The sequence below is a fragment of the Chelmon rostratus genome, chromosome 1 (genome assembly GCF_017976325.1).
Source record: "Chelmon rostratus isolate fCheRos1 chromosome 1, fCheRos1.pri, whole genome shotgun sequence".
Taxonomy (NCBI): Eukaryota; Metazoa; Chordata; class Actinopteri; order Chaetodontiformes; family Chaetodontidae; genus Chelmon; species Chelmon rostratus.
In genome coordinates, this window is record NC_055658.1 from 29,855,153 (window position 1) to 29,873,451 (window position 18,299).

Here is an 18,299-nt window from a genome sequence, read left to right on the forward strand (position 1 = left end):
ACAGCACCAAATGAGAAGAGGAGGAGGAGGAGGAGGAGGTGGAGGAGGAGGAGGGACCGGGTGGCAGGGACAAGGGAGGGAGAGACAGAGAGGGGGACGGACCAAGAGTGAGCGAGGGGAGGGAGCATCAGAAACAGGGAAAGTAGATGAGAGGGAGAAGAGGGAAACTGAGGGAGTCGGGAGAAGAGAAGGGAGCAAAAGGAAAAGAGAGCTATAAAAAAAGAGAGAGAGAGAGAAGGAGGACAGCTCAGCAAATCAGCCCTGTAGCATTCCTCTCACAGCTACAGTGATCCAGGCTGGGAGAGGAAGTTCAGCTCACCAGGAGAAAAAAAAAAACACAAGAAACTGTATTTTTTTTTTTTTTCCTCTGGGTGAAGAAACCAGAAGACTCCCTGGAGAGGAACGGGAACAAGAAGAAAGAGGAATCAGAGAGCTTCTGCAGCCTCCGAGTGTCCTGCAGGGGAAGATGGATTCAGACTCCGGAGAGCAGAGTGACGGAGACCTCTCCCCAGGTAAGCACCAAGACCGTCACCGCAAGTGCAGCATCGCCTTCTGACATGTCGTCCTAACTAGACTTTAAGCAAACGCATTCTAAATTATAGTGGACTCGTTTATGCAGAGGGTCAGTGAGCTCAGCACCATCTTCCAGAGTCTTATCAGGTACTTTGAACGCCACTTTATCCGGCATCTGTGGCTCATTTCTCATCAAAGGCGGGCTGCCGTCAGCTCTGATGGATGCACTCTCTGATGCTGGCGACTGGCAGAGCCTTGTTTGCTGTGCGAATGAAAAGCCGGCTCAGTCGCCACCAGGAGCAGGCAAGCTCCGACACGTGCAGCCAGTTTGTTCATCAACACATCAACCAGCTACGGGGGAGCACGGCCTCCCCGAAGTCCTCCTCCTCTCTGTGCTGCATCTCACACTCAGGCAGCCCGGAAACGTTTAGATCCTGGACGTTTGCTGGAAGCTGCTTGTGGCCGTTTCCTAAATAAATTCGGCCTTGTGGCGTCAAAGCACAGGATTGCAAAGATTTATCGCGCCGACGAGAGTTGGACTGGAACATTAAACACGCAGATGCTCGCGCAAACACTCCTGAAAGTTTAGTGTCTCTTACTGGTTGTTTTCCAACATTCCACGCATGTGGGCGATTTACTGAACTGTGATCCTGCGGAAAATACAAGCCAGGAGAAGAAACGGCCTTCTGGAGATAAGTTTGAGTTCAAAGATCCAGGAGGTTTTTATGACACGGCGCAACATACCGGAAGAGTCAAATACCTGCAGTACATGTCCTGTAGAGCTGAAACATCTGAATGTGCTTTTATATATAAAGATTCAGACTCATGCTTACAAAACACCAACATGATTTTCCATCAGGCACGTGCATGGACTGACCCTGGGTACTATCAGCAGACTTGCTAAACATGTAAAATAATTCATTTATAATTAATTGATCAGGGCATGTTGTTGCTGCAGCTAGTGACGATGTGATAATGTTGATGATGGAGCGGCTGTTTTTTTTGACAGCGTAGAGCTTTGTATGTTAGTAATGCTGTGCTGAACTCTAACCATCTGTCTGTCCATCTGGCCCATTGTCTGTCTGTCTGTTTGGTCCATTTGCAACGGGAGGGGAACTTTAATATGAAAAACAGGAGAAATTCTACCAGCAGGTGATGACGTGTCTGCATCATCCGCTGATTTCAGGCAGACAGTTCAAGGTTAAAACATCAACCAGGACTGTCAGCATGTAGATCCATCTCACTTTCACGTGAAGACTGAAGATGTTTTCCAGAGGCCGGGCCGGAGGTAGATCACAGAAGCGTTTGATCTGCTGAAGCTTCCGGCGTCGTACGGTGGGAGAGGAGCGAACGCTTGTCTTTTTTTGACCTGGCCCTACACAGGTTGAAAAGTCAGGGTGGTGTGAGGGCAAAAGCAGAATGACATTTCCCCGGCAAGAGAAAGCACAAGCCTCAAACTCATGCAGTCTCTACTCTTCAGTCTAATGTCAGTGAAAAAAAAAAAAACTGGTATGACTCGCTTTGTAAGGTCAAGTGTCCCAAAGCAACCCGAGTTTAAGTATTTTGAAAACAGGCGTATTTTGGAAGTGGTGCCACACACAAACATGACCCTTGTTGCTGGGTATGTGGATGAGGGACGTGTGATTGATCTGTGTTTTAATACGTACTCCAGCACAAAACTCCAGCAGCGTAAATATCGGGGTGTTTGGTTTCAGGTGGCTTTGACCCTCCAGCCTCCTCCTTTGCCCTTGGGCTGTTAGTGGCTGTCGTTAGAGAGCGAGACTGACATCTTATAGAGTTCTACCCTGCTTTAAAGTCACCCTCGGGCACCGTTTTTAGCAGCAATTAGCAATGTTTGGGACATTCCTGGATATGACAGTTGCAAAAAATTTCCCTCTACCTATTTTTTTCACTCATATTTCATATTAATCTCCCACAACAACTTCTGACAAATGCCAGAGAACGTGCCTGACCATGGTCCATTCAGCCGCAGGTTACGCTGCATTCAAGTGAAACCTGTGAGGTTCGAGTGGTTTAAGTCATGAGAACGTTGTTGCTAAATGACCACAGAGAGACAGTACAGATAGATAGATGGATAACTTTATCAATACCCCGAGGGAAAGCTGCTCTGGTTCAGTCAGTTAGTGTGCTTTGCATTTTAATGTCATTCTCGGAGCAAGAAGGGGGTAGACAGCAAGAGTGATTTAAAAACATCAGCATGCATTAAAACTCATTATCATAAAATTTCAGCCTAAAAAGTCGTGCATACGGCATTAATCTGAGTCAGAAAAAGCAATAACACCAGGTGCGTTTGGAAAAAAGAGAAGCGGAGAAGTTATTCTGCTCCCTGATTAGATTGTAGCAGAAAGTGCAGTTTAGAAAGAAGTCTTGATTATGTGTGTGTGTGGGGGGGTGTTGCTGTGTCAGTGAAGGCTTCTCTGCTGTGCACTTTTTACCTGCGAGGGATATTATCCAGCGTGACACCGCATAACCTGTGTTTGTTTGTTATCTCACCCCAAAGAGCTGTTTCAGGGAGAGATCTGTGAGGTGTAGTTAACGTTTCCTATGACAGGTTGTCATGTGACAGTCGGGATGTGGGCTGTGGAGCGAGTCAGAGAATCACTAGAGAGAGAGCAATGATGCTTTTCTGTCTCTGGGCCACTGTTCCTTGTACCTTTTGTTGCGTTAAAGCCCAAAGACCAGCCGTAATGCGCAGAGCTCAGCTGTGACCGCTCTGAAAGAAACACCCTGTAGACCTTACACAAAACACACACGCGCATTCGCACAAAGGCTCGCATTTTTTTCCCCATAATCACCCAGTCATGCAACGAGCACGCCACCGACCATACCAAAACCCACAGGCTGATTCATCCGGCAGCCCCGTCCTTCCATCCCGCGGTTTAGTGGAGACGACCACACCTGACTGTGAGTCAAGGCGAGACACACCTGTCGTGCTGCTGCTGCAGGACTGCTGGAGTCCACATCGCGCAACGATGAGTGCACAACCAAGAGCAGACATCTCACCAAGCTGTGATTCTTCGGGGAGTTTGATTCCAGATACTCCTGCTCTCTGCTTTGAATTCTTTTGTTATGTTAGTCTGAATAATCAGCCCACGGGCCGCTTTCGGCTGATTCATCGTGGCGATGCGACTCACTATAACGCCATAGCCCAATGTGCCATCTGCGGAGCTATTTCCAGCCGCTTCAGTGTTTACTTCAGACTTTCTATGCAAAGCGGACTTGTCGAAAAGAGGAGCTGTTCAGCTGTTGTAATAACAGCTGTGAGCTTCATTAAGGGCATGGGGGTCGCTGCTGTGGTTCCATTGCAAACAAAAAAACTGCAGATGCTGTTTGATGACACAACTGAAAAAAATTTTAACCCGCGGCCAGGTGATTCACTCGAGTGCTCTTCAGCTCTATTGCCCCAGCTAATCGCCACCGATCCACACTTCCACAAACACTTGAAAGATCGCGGAAAATAAATCGCCGCTGCATGGGGCCGGGCCAGCGGCTCCTGCCTCATGATTGCCATGTTGGCAGGCTGGCCACATGCTTTGCACATGAGAGGCAGGCAGAGTGGGCCAGCCCTGCATGCGCTGAAACGCACGCACTCTCCTCGCTCATTCCCCTGGTCTCGCAACACATGCATCCCTGATTTTTTTTTTCTTCTTCTTCTTCCCCTCCTTCCTTTAATCTGGCCCGCAGATGGAGAGCGCTCACTGCACCCCGGCCCTCTGCGCACACACACCAGGAGCCAGTCCTGGAAAACTGTAACATGAACTGAGTAAAAAAAAAACTGTAAGTGGAAAAGACGACTCAGGAGAAAGTGTTTTTTCCTCTTGCGGCAGCGAAAGACAAATCCTAAAGCTCCCAGGTCTCTGGCCGGCGTGTGCGGGTGCATTTTTCCCCTCGCAGGCACATGCACGCTCTGACACAATAATACTGTGGCATTTCATAGCGTTTGCGGGACATTTGGGGGGGAGAATCGTTTCCCCGCGGCTGAGCCGTTAGCGAAACATGGACTCAGACCGCGGAGGCATTCTGACAAGGCCTCATAGACACACACTCAGGAGGAGGAGAAGGCTGCGGTTTCGCTGGAGGGCCAGTCGAGGCAAAGCAAACAGTCACCAGTGGCGCCTGGAGTGAGAAGCGAGCTGTTTGAGGGAGGGCGGCAGGCTGGATTGGCGTCAGTGGTGCATTGAGCCTGTGCAGGTATCTAGATCTGTGAATCCTGCACACAGGAGCTGGATCCAGGAGCTTTCATTTGAGGACGGTCGTTTGGCTTTTCAGGTCCAGTTTCACATCTGACTTCACAACCGTTTTCACCATTAGTGCCAGTGAGAAGTCTGACGTGCTCCCGGAAGCCTCTGCAGTCTGGCTTTGTTTTGCCTACCTTCTCCTAATATAACTTCAGCTTGCAGATTGTATCGAGTTAATGGAGACTTTTCCTCTCCCGCTTGCCTATTACGGCAACAAAAGGGCATTTGAAGACGAGGTAGAGTGGGAGGCAGTCGCACACAAAGCTTTTCACACTGAACTCTGGCTCAGTTTGACTAACTGTGCCGATTATTGCATTATTGCTTTGTTTTAGGAGAAAGCAGAGCATGTGGGATATATGCTCGGCATAGTATATCACAACAGCTGTCACATTAGGCTGCTTTTAGCACGCTATTTAAACTATCTGCCTCTGGGAGGTGGAGACAGACGTAGCAAATGTGGCAGCTACATTTGTGGGTTAAGACATTTCATGGGCAATAATGGAAACAGAGAGAAACTAAACTTCCACGCTGTGTTTTCCTTAAAGGCAAGGGTTTGAATCAAGTCACGGAAGGATTAGGTTCGGGTTGGTAGCGGAGAGGGTTAAGTTGTATCTGTGTGTGTGTGTGTGTGTGTGTGTGTGTGTGTGTGTGTGAACCACAGTTATTTCCTGGTCATTAGTTAGTGGTGGGTTGGCAGCCAAGAGAGAAGCAGCACTCTGGCTTCACACTAAAGCGTGTCATGCATAGTGAGGGCCTTCAAGGCCAAAGCTCGAAGTCTATCCAATTTTATCACACCAATCAAAGCTGGAGCAGCCTTTTAATCGAGGCAGCGCTGCGCTGAAACCACGCCCCCTGACCTTTGCTCCCTGAGCACAAGGAACTCCGCCTGTGTTCCCTCACTGAGGGTTTATTTCATCTGTCTTCCATCTTCATCTGCTACTGCACTGCAGAGTCTGTCCATCTCGCCATTTGAAAATAAAACAACAGCTTGTGACGTTAGCCACCGGAGTGCTGTGGCTGTTTAATGCTAAATGCTAAACGCTATACGTCCTGAAGTCACTGCCTGGAGAGCTAATGTTCCACAAGTTATTTAAGTTGTAATTTATTCACTTAACAATGATTTAACTGCATGGCATACTGATGTAAAGTAATGAGGTACATTTTTCTGAAGAACTGTACTCATTTTGCTGAAGCATTTCCTTTTTTAAGCTGTTATACTTCAATACATTTCTGAGAGAAATACAATACTTTTTAACCCCACAACATTTATCTGACAGCTTTAGTTTAATATAATATAAAGTGTGGTGGTTAAGATTAGTTCGACAACTTGTTATCATAATAATAACAGAGGTCTTTCTGCTGCATTATGAGTACTTTTGAAGTACTTTTTGTTGGTGAGACTTTAAAGGCAGAATGAGCAGGACTAACTAACAAACCACACATGCGCTGAAGAGGAGCGGCCATCTTTGAATGTTGTGTTCACAAACCCAATGGAACAAATCCCGCACACTCTGCCGTGGAGCAAAATGTTGAATGCAGGACTTTTACTTGCAACAAAGTTTGTTTTGTTTTTGTTTGTTTTTTTTGCAGTATTATATTTCTACTTTTACTTATGTAAAAGATCTAAATGCTTCTTCCACTGCAAGTTATTAGAAAGGTCACTGTGCATCCCAGTAGCCATTAGCATGCATGTCTTCAAATTTTATTGTCCGGTACATAAATACCCACGTTATGGACCTGGAACATGTTTCAGTTTTACACGACAGCAACCCTCTATGAGAAAGCCCACTGAGTTATGGATGCCTGTGGTCCAGGGGGTAGCTGGGGCAGGGGGCCGTGCTTCAGCTCTATATAAGGGCAATGGCAGTCGAAGCATCTAGTGATTCGAAGCTTCCCAGTGCCTCACTTTTACGTAAACTCGGTTAGAGTGGGTGAACTAGTAAACAAACCAGGGGGCCAAAGTTATGGGGGAAAACTGGCAAGGCCCTGACGATTGTGCATGCATGTATTTGTGTGTGTGTGTGTGTGTGTTTGCGCGCACGTGTGTTCCTCTTTGTGAACGATGCCACGGCATGCTGGGACTTGGCCGAGGTCTATGAGAGGAGCGGCTCCCGCGGGGGCCGGAAAGCGCTTACTTCCTCAGCCCCTCGTGCTCAGCTCGGCGTCGTAGATGTGGCGAGAAACGGGCGGAGGGGAAGAGCCGGACAAAAAGAGACAAGAGCGTCAGAGAAGAAGACGCCAGTTCTGCACGCAGCTGCGGACGATGTGAACGGGAACGAGGGTGTTCGGAGCCGTGTGGGTCCTGCGTCTGACAATCAAAATATGGACACATGATTTCACGTCTCTTTCTTTAATGCCACCACCTCCTCCGTCCTTCCTCCCATCACTCCTCCACGCTCCTTTGAAACGGACTGACACATCCGCAGACATTCAGAAAGGCCGTGACTGTATATTTACTCTTTCGTCCCTGCTAATTCAGAGCATTTTTGAAGCGAAATTATTCTCTTTCCTCTTATTTTTTCTTACTTTCTCCCGCTCACTTCTATTCTAATCATGAGTGAGTGGTGTGAAATGAAAATGTACATATTGCCAGCTCTGCCCACACCCCCCTCCCTCTTTCTCCTGCCCTCTTTCTCTCTTGGTAAACAGCTTAGTTTCTTTATTTCAGACGGAAAAAGTTCAGGGAACTTTCTGTCCGAGTTCCAGGCCAGATAAAGTCAGGAAAGCCCCAATATTTCATCCTCCTCTGTGTTTTATTAGGCCTCAGTCTCACAGTCTGTCATTATAGTCCACACACACACACACATTTGTACCCAGCTTTCTATAAATAGAGTGCCACTGTTTCATGAGTCAAATTAATATATGGAGGTGGTTTATCTACAGGATTTGTTTCCCGCTGATCATATTGATCAAATTTCCCGTGCTCGCTCACATTTCCCTGCATTTTTGCTCGGTGGTGGTTGACTGTTGGCGCTCTTGTCTTTGTTTGTCCAGTCACGGTGGTTATCCACCCAGTTTCTCTTCCGTGTATTCCAAACAAACCGAGCTTATTGTTGACAAAAATGTGAAATGCATCACGTCCTGTGAGCAGATACAGGTTCACAGGGTTCCTAACGTTGGAGCTACGAATGCAAAGTCTGGCCATAGTTTGAATTCTTGTTGTGTTGTAGGAATGATCGGTGGACAGAAGCACATCTGCCTTTCATTCGGATGCCCTCAGCCGGCACGAACCTGACAGGATTTGTCGGACAATCGTGACAGAGTAGGTTTCCAGAGAAGCTCCCAGAGGAGGGAGGCAAGGAAGGGAGACAGCCTCCGGCCAGTTCCCATGCCCGCCTGACCAACCAACTGTGGCCCGGCTCTTTACGAGCTAAACAACGGCAGACCACAGCTGGCGAAGACGTTTTAGAGCTTTACAGCAGAGGAGAGGTCAAAGGGCAGGGATCTCACAGGACCCTGCAGTCCAGTTCCATATCCTGGATACCCATTCTCACCCTATCTGGTCTTCATAACGAGAAGTGACGGCAATGAAAGACAAGGGCGGGGCTAAAGGTGGAGGTCAAGTCGCTGATATCTCTCTCTCTCCGTCCCCTTCCCCCCCCCCCCCCCCCCCCCCCCCTCGCTCCTTGTGACGGGCCGTCAAGCCAGCGGCACATTAATCAATCAGACATCTCCCGCCACCGCCTCATTCCGCCTCATCTCTCTGGTTCAGCTCTACAGGGACGTGGACATTAAAACCAAGAGACAGAGGGAGACAAAGAAATAGATGAAGGATGGAGCATTAAATAAGGTTGTGCTTTTCTTGTGTCCCTCCTGACTCAGAGAGGCTCCTAAGTGCTTTTCCCTGGACTGTAAGTCACAGTAGAGGCACTTAGACCAGGACCAGGATAAACACACTTCAGGTTCAAACACTGTCTGGCATATCAGACCTCTTCAGTACAGCTATATTATACACTGGCTGCATTAACATAAATCAGTAGGCTGTTATTGGCAAACGATTTTCATCCATTATGCCCATTAACATGAATTCAGAGCAATATGCAGAAAATATCCCACATTCTATGTTCATTTCCACAGCTTGTTAGCAGTAGTTTGGACTTTTCCACCCAATCAAATCCACCGTTTTTTGACTTAAACCAATATACTCACAAGTCCAGCAGGCATGAAAATGTTCGAGGGTTCAAAATCAGAGCGGTTACATATAATCCAGAGCAAAGTTATCCCAAAAGGGCAATTACAGACTCCATTTTGTCTTCCTTAGTACTCAAATTCTTTTTAATGTCCACACCTATGTCGTCCAACCTGTTAAAGATTTTCAACAATGTGAGCGGGGCCCTTTACAGATGAACTTGGGCATTTCTGTACTATACTTTCCCACTTATCGGCTAAAATACATGCTGATACTAACATATCTGCACAGTTTTATCAAGTCAAGCATAAATCTGTTGAATTACTGCACTTGTGGCGAGGTTTTGAGGAAAACCGCTGCAGCCGTTCGCCATTTGTCATCCTCTTATCAGGGTAAAATTCGCACAGTCCTCCAGCAAAAAGATCAGATATAAGTGACTCAATCTGACCATTTATTGCATTTTTAACGCCAAAACTTATGAGGCACGTGATTTTGCTAACGGCCATTTGTCTTCTTTCCAAGCTGTTTTGCACTATTTATTTCCATTATCTTCATGGGGTTTGTTCTGTGAGGATGCAGTTTCATTAGTGCCTCACACAATCCACCTTTCCCATCTGGGGCAAATAAAATCTGGGTTAAAGCAGAGACGAGTACCACCTGCACAAACCATTACCACAGTAACAACAAAAATAATTTGTCTTGTCCATAAAGGTTACACAGCAGTGTGCCTTTTATAAGCCTCAAGGATCAGTGAGGAGGATAATTCTGTATTTCCTGCTATTACGACACGTTCTTCCAGTAAAGCATGAGTAAGCTGTAACCTGCACATTCCAGTTTCAGCCAGACACTGCGTGATCCAGATCTATAAAAGGGAAGGAACTTTAAACTCTGTGACCCCACTTCACGCAAATGAGAGTCATTAAGGTATTAAAAAGGAGTTATTTATTAACCCTAAAGGTCTGGATGCCCCTCTACATCCTGAGCAGCTGTTAATGGCACAGTGACTGACCAGAGTGCCCTTTGGAAACAGGCTCAGAGTCAGATTTTACAAGTCATGAATAATGCACATTAATGCACTACGCCGTGCTGCGTCTCACTCTCTTTCTCGCAGTAGAAACCATATCGTTCTGAATCTTTATCATCCCCACTTACTTTCATCTAGATGTAAACACACACATGCACTACAGAAGACAGAGAGTGAGCAGGGGTGGTGTGTTTGAGTCATCTTCTGATTAGAGCAGTGGGAGTCAGAGACATGGCGGTTTGGAGCCTTCGTAGGTTCAAAGTGGAGGAGAGACACGACATGGCAAATGAGCCTCAGTTTATCCCAGCGCCCCCATCATTCTGCAGCTCTTTGTCTGTTAGCGTGTGTGTGGAAGTGAAATCGCAGCGGTGACCGGACAAACACGGACCTCGCAGCCTTGCAGGACGTTAATATTTCTCTCCTCCAGCTCCGCTACTCGACCTCTGGTACCAGCTGGCACAACTCACCATCCTCTGCTCCCCACTCCAGTCCACCGGCCTCTCAGGCTTGCTTGACACTAACCCTGCAGGCTATTAAAAACCCCTTTGCTGTTGCTGAATGACCCACTCCATTGTTTTTCCTCAAGCCCTGTTAATGCAGCCAGAGAGAGTCTGCAGCGACTCCTCAGCGGAAACCAAAAGCAGATGAAGAGGCCAAGGCAAAAGAAGTGGAAGTCAAGCTGTCACCGCTGTTTACTTCTGCTCCACAAAGAGCATTTTCCCATTTTAGTATTGATACTCAGCGAGGCAGTGAATGCAACTACTGCAGAGGTCCATCTTTTCTGCACACGTGAGGCAAAAAGGGATTAGCACTGCGCTGCTGTTTCCCTTATAAAAGAAAGTATCTGAAAAGGAAAATGTCTGGAAAATGATTGCCGTTTTAGCATTTACAGGGTGCAAAGAATGGCCTGGCAACCGCTCATTTCAGAGAGGCCTGCACTGGCTACTCAGTTATACAACACATTACTGCCTGTGAATGGAAAATAGGTTGCGCATGGAAAGTAAATGTACAGCAGGGAAGTTTGGCGATGGCAATAACTTGGCTGTCAGGAAGCTTTGCAGTACTCAATTTTTGTTTGTCAGTCACCACAAACACTCCTAACCTCTCCTGCCTTTTCTGCATCTCTAAGCTAGATTTACCTGTCAGAAACCTTTACTGTCTCTTTGTTTGAACTAATAACGTTACAGCGACAGGTGCCACGCAGTCGAGAATATGGTAAATAGATGCCTTTCTTTTTCCTTTTCTTTCTTCTTCTTGTCGCTTTCTGGCGGTCGCACTTTCATCCTATGCAACCCTAAGAGAATGATTGTGCGTGAACACCTGTGTCTGTTTTGTGGGCACATCCGGGCAGGTGCAGTGAACCTATTTTTCTGTGCCTATCCGGCCAAAACAAAAAAAAAAACATCCCATGCACCTGTGCAGAGAGTGTGACCTGGTTTTGTCCCGTACTAAACATGAACATGTTGTCATTAGCAACCCCAAACAGGGAAGCACGGACAAGCATTGTGTTTCCTCTGTGTGTGTGTGTGTGTGTGTGTGTGTGTGTGTGTGTGTGTGTGTGTGCTTCAGATACCTGATACTGTCAATGTATTGAGCCCTGCAGAAGCTCTGAATGGTTCAGAGCAAAAACATCACATAATTAGTGGCTGCAGACAGAAACGACTCACAGGCCTACAATATATAAATTTTGTAGCTTTAGATATTTTTTTGGCATCCTTTTATTTATTAAACTCAGTTCGTTAACTTTATTTTCAGATAATAACATAGAAATAAATAAGAGCACAAAAAATATATAATCCAATAGCCACATGATATTTCTTATCTTTCTTGTCTTCCCACTTTTAATAATTACCTTGGCCGGTTAGTGGCTAAATACAGATGAACATCTTTGATCATCACTGTAAACAGGCTGTCTTTCTCCTACTTTGTGATGATGACTGCAGTCTATTTATCTTGGAGTTGTTTATTCTGCTGTGGAGACATGAAGCCCAGCAGCCACTGAACGGCACACAGACACACACCCACGTGGATTCACACACACACACACACACACACAGTCGCCTCAGTCAAATATGTGTTTTTTTTCCTGCAGCGCTTCGGCTGACAAGCCCACAAGCGCCTCCAGCGTTGACTCGGCAAAGGCCAGTCGGCCCTTGTCGGCGTTAGCTGCCGGTCCCGCTAATGGCTCATTCCACTGGTTACTCTGGAACGAGACCAACACAAGCCTCAGGACGCCGTCTCACAGCCCAGCTGCTCAGCGCGCTGCGGAAATGTCCACATTAGCAAGTCATGTCACATAGTGTGGAGTCTTAGTGCTGTACATAAATAACAGATCCTCTAAGGTGTGAGAGCTCATTTAACTTCCACAGAAAGCCTGTTTGTATTTTTAAGATTAATCTTCTAGATGATGCTGGAGTGATTTGCCTGCTTTGTCTGCTGAAGTACTGATGTAGAAATGTGACCAGGTGAGTGGGTGCATGTGGGAGTCAGATGACCAGGATTGGTGGGAGAGTCCGAGGGCATCTGGTGGACAGGTGGAGAATGGCAGGTGTGGGAAGTTCCTCGGAGATGCTGGGGGAAGTGAGAAGTGGCTGAAGGCAGGGACGGAGGCCCAGATGGAAAATTAAAACAACTGAGGCAGCAGTCATGACAACGTGTTAATTAGAGGTGCTGGTGGGCGGATTGTGTTATCTTTGGACGGACCTAGGCTAGGTTTTTTCCTCCTGCTTCCTGTCTTTGTGCTAAGATATACTAACCCGTTGCTTGCTGCATTTTTATCTTCTCTTTATCTTTATCTTCTCATCTGAAGGCGACCTCAGATTACAGTGGAAAAACAACCGACTCGCGTTGCGCTTCTGCATTGCCTGGCAAAGTATTTACCACTGTGGAACACCCAAAGGTGCTGCAACGGCACACCTGCAAGTACATGGTGTTGCTAGCACTGGATTAATACATTTCAGAGACTTAAAAAAAAAAAAACAAGAAGCTGCATCTGCATGTGGATATTGCACCATGCAACAGGTTTATCTTTCATCCCCACTCTGCAGACCGCTCACAACACACCACCAAGTAATAATGGGAAGGTGCACGCTTCTTTTTCAGCTTCGTTCTCCTTTGTTTGTAAATTGCTCATGAAACCGTGTGTGCACTGAGATCAACTTAATACCAGAGTCAAATTCCTTAAAGATAAACCTGATTCTGACTCTGAAAAACTGTCAAAGCCAAATGTCACACTAGTTTTCTGGCATAATCCTTGTTTCTGCTCAAAACTTCTGATGGTAAAAATGTGCTCTAAATGGTCACATCGCTGATATAAATGTTTCTGGCTGAACTGAAAACAAATCCGTCCAGTTTGGCATTTTTTTTGCAGAGCGCCACCTTTAGCAGGGCAGGTTTGGCTGCTCTCCCTGTTCCGCGCTGGATGTATGTTCTGATGCAGCGCAGCAGAAGCTGTTGACTCAGCGCTCTAAAAACATCAGCCGGAACAAAGAGGGACTGTCTGGTCAACAGCCGCGGCCGGAGAGCAGCGAGCACCTTGCTAATCCTGATGTTAAAAGTAAACTTCACCAACTCCCAAAACACTCTTATGTAACCGCTTTGATGGGCCGACGGCTCACACTGGCCCTGCATCCAAGTGGTCTGCTCTCAGTGACTTATTCCCACACGCTGCGCAGAAAACCCGCTTTCTTTTGTGAAAGCTCCACACACGACGGTGACGGGGGGGGGGGGATAACGAGCAGGCAGGAGAGGAAGTGTGAAAGCAGGAGAGAGATAAGAAAGGGGAAAGGCAGTTTTTCTAGCCGTCTCTCCTCTGGCAGCTTGGACTCGTCTCTAACTCATCCTGACACTCTGGCTCATGCATGTCACTCATCTCAGCCTCTGGGTGACAGGCTGTGTGTGTGTGTGTGTGTGTGTGTGTGTGTGAGAGAGAGAGAGAGAGAGAGAGAGAGGGAAGAGAGAGCTCGGACTTCTCAGAGCCTCCATGTGCACCCTTCTAATCCTCTACCCTCACTTACTGTATGCGCAAAAATCTCCAGCCAGACTCTGAATCACCCACCTCCTTCCCCAGCACTCTGACTCACACCTCTAGAAGCCTCATGTCCATTCTTCACAGAATCGCCCCCCCCCCCACACACACACACACTCCTTCATTTTTGCTTACATTCCTCGTCACTCAGGGATGTGCAAACAGACTTGAGAGAGTCGATAGCCACCTGCTGGTCCTCAGAAACAGGCCCCAGGCTGTGTGTTGGGGGGGTGGCAGAAGAATAATTAGTCTACTTTTAGCTCTGCGCTAAAGAAGAGAAGATCAAATCAGTTGCTTTTGCGCAGCACTCCTTTCAGTTCTGAGTTTAACTGATCTTTGTGGTGACAGTTGCAGATGTGGGTTATCTAATTGCAAAGGAGAGGATTCATTTAGGAAGCGACCGGCCGCACACGCTGGCAGGATCCGAATCCAGATAGACGGCACGACCACTGGTCTGACAAGGCCGTCTTTATGGAGCGAGCTGTCACCTTTACCAGTGTGCCAGGGTTTCAGAAATCTATCCAGTTGGGTTTCTGAATATCAGAGGCTCACTGGAACAAAGAGCTGCTTCAGAGAAACAGGAAATAACAGTGACAAAGAGAGCCTGTTGATGAGAGGCACAGATCTGCCTAATGAAAACCGCAGTTATGTGTCCTGGTGTCGCTATTGGAATATCACGGAAACTACCGCATGTTGTAGAGCTTATATGCGTGTTATCCGTTCATCACCTCAGACCACATATTTGCATGCAGGATCTTTAAATGCAGTCTCTAAACAGCAGCCTGCAGGCATGACACTCTCGCTCTTTTGTCCCAGAGGATGCCCCTTCCATACCCAATCATGATACTATCACCTGTTATCACATTTAGTTTTATTTATATTTTGTACAACGTCCAAACTCTTTTGGAATTGGGGTTGTATTCACATGGACTGCACATACATTCTGCAGGCTTGACGTCTTTGTACCCACCCACTCCACTTTTGTCTAACATAGGTCTCGCTCCCGCTCTCACGAAGCCGCGGAGCGCTTCATCCCGTCTCATGTGCAGACAAAGACATTTGCCTTATTGGTGGAAAATGTCATAGCGGGCTAATTATACGTCCACGAAATGTCATTTAGCTTCAGCCCCACATATGAAATGTCACTTCAGCACATTCGCATGAGATGCCACGAATGGGACTTTCTCCCAAATTGTCATCCTCCACACACACACACACACACACACACACACACACACACACACACACACACACACATATAGACACGCGTAGGCAGATGATGCAACGATGGTGTGAATTCTGCTGTCTGTTTTAATCGAGTTAAAATGAAGAGAGAGCAGGTTTTCCTCTTTCAATCTGGGCTCATCTGCTGCTCTGTGCTGGACTGACTGGGCATAAACACCCCCATCCTCTCTCTCTCTCTCTCTCTCTGGACATGGCGGAGGAAGAGGCTGACAGTGTGCCCAGGCTTCGGAGCCGTCTTTCCTGAGCTTTTATCATAATTGGAGTTATCTAGTGTGTAATTTGTAGCTGGGTGGCACCTAAATAAAACCCCCTTCCATCCTCCCACTCCTCACATTCACTCAGACACATGTTAAGCTGCTGTACGAGGACGCAGGCAGCCTTTGATGTTCTCCTCTATGATAAAATTGCGACACGATGTTGAACTGTGAGGAGGCTGGACTCGTGGAGAGACAGTGTGCAGAGAGGCTCTTATCGGCGCACAGCTGTTTGATGTTATCCAGGGCAGATAGTCATTCCTCCCATAGTCGGCCAACCACACCGCTGGTGCTGCAGGAAGGACACCGCCCTGCTTTGAATGTGGCTGCGCCGCGTTTTATCTGCTCCTCAGCTTCCACTTGTTCGGATCGCGCTCTGTATGAGCTCCTTGTGCAACTTTTAGAAAAAAAATCTAAACTAAGTGCAGCTTTCTGTCAACTAAACTTTTAGTTTGTGCAAGTTCGTTTAGCCTTTGTCCGTGCCAAAAAAAGCCCTGAATCATCCAAGAGTGGTCTGATCAGTGCTGTGCCTTCATATCTGCTAAGATCACATTAAATACTGCTACCAATTGGTTTGTTACACAACAGTAGGTTGTGTAACATCTTACTGTTGTTGTTGTGTAAGAAAACTACAGTTAAGATCAGACTTTTTTTTTTCTTTATGGAAAGATAAAGCACTGTCAGTGACAGCTGGAGAAAGGAAGGACCCCTGTTTTTAATACAGCGGGTCAACAGAGCTGCAAACGCTCTGTCGAGATGAAAGTCAGCTGTTACATGTAAACATACTGTGCTGGAATTTAAGGGTGGTGGTTAAAGATCATCATAATCCGCGCAGATGTACTGTAAAAGTGCTGCATCTTTGTCCCATTTTCAGTATTCAATGAAATATAGCTAAGTTTATCCACTCAGTCTCTCTCGGAGAGGCAGCACGCTGTCTGCTGATCTCTTCATTTACTTCATGTCCTTTGAAAAGTCCCAAAATTACACAATTGCTTTCAGTCAAATTTGTAAAAACAGGATTCAGTTTTGTTTTGGATTCACTTGTACAAATGGACAAAATCTGTTGGGGTGCAATAGGACACTCTGCACTACGCGCCCAACAGCCAAGCATTAACAAAGCTAGCGACTAGCTGGTGAACATAATCGAGCATTTGGCAGGTAAACAGCCAAAAAAACCCAAAGCAGAGCTAAAAGGAGAATGAATGTTGGACTTGGATTCATCAGGTGAACACAAACATGAGTTCAAATGAAAGCTAATGTTGTTCCATGTCTGCCAGATGTGTGAATAGACAGCTTTCAGCTTTATACTAAGATAATATGTCAGTGTTGTGGTTTCAGCTTGTTTTACTGCCCCCAAGTGGCCAAAATAATCAATTAATACTGCTTTAAGGTATCGACAGGATAATTATGCTACTGTTTTCTTTGTTCCATCCACTGCTTCATTAAAAAGGTTATTTAAAAGTGAATATTTCTGACTCGGACTAACAGCAGTCTTTCTCTTTGTTTCTTGTTTCCTCAGGACAGGAGAGCTTTAACTCTCGCTCCCTGGCCCTGCAGGCCCAGAAGAAGATCCTGAGCAAGATGGCGACCATGGTGGTGGCCAACATGCTGACAGACGACACCAGCAGCGAGATCCTGGACGAGCTCTACAAGACGAGCCGGGAGTTCACCAAGAGCAAGAAGGAGGCCCACAAGATCATCAAGGACGTCATCAAGATCGCCCTGAAGATCGGCATCTTGTACCGCAACCACCAGTTCAGCCCCGACGAGCTGGACACGGTGGAGCGCTTCAAGAAGAAGATGAACCAGGCGGCCATGACGGCGGTGTCGTTCTACGAGGTGGAGTACACCTTCGACAGGAATATCCTGTCAGAGCTCCTGCTGGAGTGCAGGGACCTGCTTCACACCCTGGTCGAGCAGCACCTGACCGCGCGCTCGCACGCCCGCATCGATCACGTTTTCAACCATTTCGCCCACGGGGAGTTCCTGGCCGAGCTGTACGGGGACGCAGAGGAGTACAGACTCTCCCTGAGGAAGATCTGCAACGGCATCAACAAACTGCTGGACGAAGGAACGCTTTAACCTCTCACGCCTGACCTCTTTCACCTCCGCCCCTCTCTCTCTCCTGCCTCCTTCTATTTCCCCGTCACTCGCTCGCCCCTGACCGCTCACATGCTCCGCCCTCTTTCTGCTCTCGTCTTCCTGTTTCTTCCTCGTCCTTTTCCACGAAGCTAGTTGTAACATCCTGCTGCCGTGATTCAATGAGGGAATTTTTTAGACTGTCTTTCCGCTCAGTGGATCATCGCCGCACGCCGGGACAGCCTGTATCATGTTGTATGCATTATAGCGTTCCAAGTCACCCCCTTTGTGTGCAAAAGTGTACTGTACCAATGGCCAAAAAACATACATTAGGTATATTTGGATATGGAAGATAATCAGTGGTCGTAATCAGTGTCTCTCTCTGTTTGTGTGTGTGTGTGTGTGTGTGCGGGTGTGTGCACATGTGTTTGTATGGGACTCGCTTGAATAATGTGTTTGTATATAAGACCAACTATGACATGGTGTGTGCATTGTGTATCTGTGTCAATCTTCTCTACAAGGGTGTAACACTTGTCTTTTATTAAAGATTTCTTGTAAACATTATTTCGCAGTTCTTCTGACGACGCCTCTGTGTGAGGATTTGTTCATTATCATAATTTCCTCTCATGACTCGCTTCTTAGGCAACACGTGAAGGAAAGCGATGATTTGCATGCCTGCTAACGAGCAACTTTCAGGATAACGTTTACTGAAATTAAAATGACTAAAGACTAAAGGGGAAGCAGCCGCCATGTTAGAAAATGCACGGAT

At 46.9% G+C, this 18,299-nt stretch overlaps 1 protein-coding gene across 1 annotated transcript; it reads left to right on the forward strand.

The window, feature by feature from the left end:
* Positions 1–154: 154 nt before the first annotated feature.
* Positions 155–18,088, forward strand: tnfaip8l3 (tumor necrosis factor, alpha-induced protein 8-like 3). The gene is made up of 2 exons (XM_041938908.1): positions 155–512; positions 16,971–18,088. Exons 1-2 carry the CDS (start codon positions 467–469, stop codon positions 17,531–17,533), a joined length of 609 nt encoding a protein of 202 aa, XP_041794842.1. The 5' UTR covers positions 155–466; the 3' UTR covers positions 17,534–18,088.
* The last annotated feature ends 211 nt before the right edge of the window (positions 18,089–18,299 follow it).